The 2,242-nt window shown below is 47.0% G+C and overlaps 1 protein-coding gene across 1 annotated transcript in view; it reads left to right on the plus strand.

The window, feature by feature from the left end:
* tmprss6 (transmembrane serine protease 6) overlaps positions 1–2,242 on the plus strand; it is a 261,509-nt gene extending 259,267 nt beyond the window's left edge. The window contains exons 17-19 of the mRNA XM_084002603.1: positions 1–232; positions 1,056–1,192; positions 1,710–2,242. The exon at positions 1–232 is cut by the window's left edge and continues 46 nt beyond it. Coding sequence (XP_083858729.1) covers positions 1–232; positions 1,056–1,192; positions 1,710–1,901 — 561 coding nt within the window. The 3' untranslated portion in view covers positions 1,902–2,242. The remainder of the gene's footprint in view (positions 233–1,055; positions 1,193–1,709) is intronic.

The raw sequence follows: 2,242 nt of genomic DNA on the forward strand, positions 1-2,242 counted from the left end.
CTCCGCCCCAGCAGCCCGACCGAAGAGGTGGCTCGGGTCCAGCGGATCCTCCTCCACCAGTACTATGACGAGCAGACCCAGGACTACGACCTGGCCCTGCTGAAGCTGGACCGGCCCGCCTCAGCGCTGCTGGCTGGACACGCTCGCCCTGCCTGCCTGCCGCCACCGGCCCACCAGCTGGAGCCGGGTCTGCTCTGCTGGGTCACCGGCTGGGGGTCTCTCCGCGAGGGGGGTGAGAACCCACAAACCACTTCATCATCGGAAACACTGACTGACTGACTGATTAGCATCCCAATCTGGCATTCAAGGTCACAATAGTTCTATATTTTGTATTCTAAATATTCATAGTGAAACAGTTGCCAGGTAACCTGTAGAGACGAAGCCCTGCCCCTTTTCAGTGGCTTACCCTCTATGTGACAGCAGCGTTAAGGCTGAATTATGCTTCCGCGTCGACACAACGCAAGGGGGCTTGCGGACCCCTTACGTCCTTGCGGACCCCCCTTACGTCCAACGCAAGGGCCTGACGTGTGCCTCCCAAAAATCCTAGACGCGCGTCGAGGTGACGCAACACCAACGCAGCGGCTTTGGCTGTGATTGGTCCGCTAACTACATCCGCTGGAGACCGCTATCCGGTTTCCACTCATAAACACCGCCATTTAAACTTTTAAAAGGCTACTTTTATTGTTTTCACCTCGTTTTATTGTTTGCACCTTCTCGCTTTTACACAAAGAAATAAAACACCAAGTTCTGAAAAATAGTGGACGTTTAAAGCCGGAAAGTAAACAAATAGGCTATAACGAGGCTACGACGATATACGCCAAGAGTCTCTGTCGGTCGGTCAGTCTTTACAAAAACCATAGCGCCCTCTCCCAGTGTGGCATTGAATTGCATTTCGACACGTAAACCCAACGCAGAACCATCACGGTCTCCAAGCAACTGCGTGGCCGTTGCGTTGCCGTTGCGTTAACACTACGCGGAAGCATAATCAGGGCTTTAGTGTCTTCAGTGTCTAAATGGAAAGGATGACATCACCCATTGACCTCTGACCTCTCCAGGCCACGGCAGCAACGTGCTTCAGAAGGTGGATGTTCGGCTGGTCAGCGAGGAAGCCTGCGTCCGCTCCTATGGCCACCTGGTCACTCCCAGAATGCTTTGCGCTGGTTACCGCAGTGGAGACAAAGATGCCTGTCAGGTACAGAGAGACACATACGTTCACAATTATTATATAATACATACACAGGTTTCAAGGTTATTAGAAGTGCATCGTTAATAGGTTTTTTTTTTAAAAAAACGTCAAACCATTTTCCCGTTTTCTCTAACTGGCAACCCCAAAGACTCTTGACAGATACCACGTGATACCAATGTCGTTATTCTATTGGCTCACAAGCCTTGCTAGAAGCCACAGCCACACGTCACACATCTACACAGTGAACAACAAATGAATTCATCTCGACTTTTTTAAAAATGTTTAATTCACAATCAAAAGGTTTTTTCACAAGAAGCGATATTTTGATTCTGCACATTTCTAAAAGCTCTGTCGATGTTTTTTTTTAAATTATTATTATTTGTTTCCATAAAAATGTTCAATATGACCGTTATAGGGCCAGGCGGCTGAGTGATGTCATAGCTGAGTCATGCTAATCAGCATCAGTTCAGGTGGTTTTGAGCTGCAGACACTAAATCGACTAACCTGGCCCCGTCTCTGTCAGGGGGACTCTGGGGGGCCCCTGGTCTGCCAGGAGCCGTCAGGTCGCTGGTTTCTGGCCGGCGTGGTGAGCTGGGGGAAAGGCTGCGGCCGTCCAGACTTCTACGGCGTCTACACCCGCATCACCCGGCTGACGGACTGGATCCAGCAGGTCATCACAGCTCCTGAGACGACCACCACAGAAGAAGAAACATGACCATAGATTTCAGCAAGGTTGTAAAAGGCTTTAAAGTCATAAAGTAATGTTCATAATCAACCTTATTTATGCAGCACCTTTCATAACTGATATTATTTAGTGTTTATTATTTAGAGAACAAAAAAGAGATGACCTGTTGTAAGAATGGTCAAAAAATATATTATAGGTGATTAAAATGTAAAGATGAATGTAATGATGGATCTATAATCTAAAGATATCAGAATGAAAACATGTTTCCATAATAAAGCATATTACTGTGATTTTTTTTACATGTTTTGGCTGGAAGGGAAAATAAATATACAGCAATACAAGTCTACATGTGAGCTAAATGAGCTAAATGC

This window comes from Eutrigla gurnardus, assembly GCF_963514095.1.
Source record: "Eutrigla gurnardus genome assembly, chromosome: 3".
In the NCBI taxonomy this organism is placed as follows: Eukaryota; Metazoa; Chordata; class Actinopteri; order Perciformes; family Triglidae; genus Eutrigla; species Eutrigla gurnardus.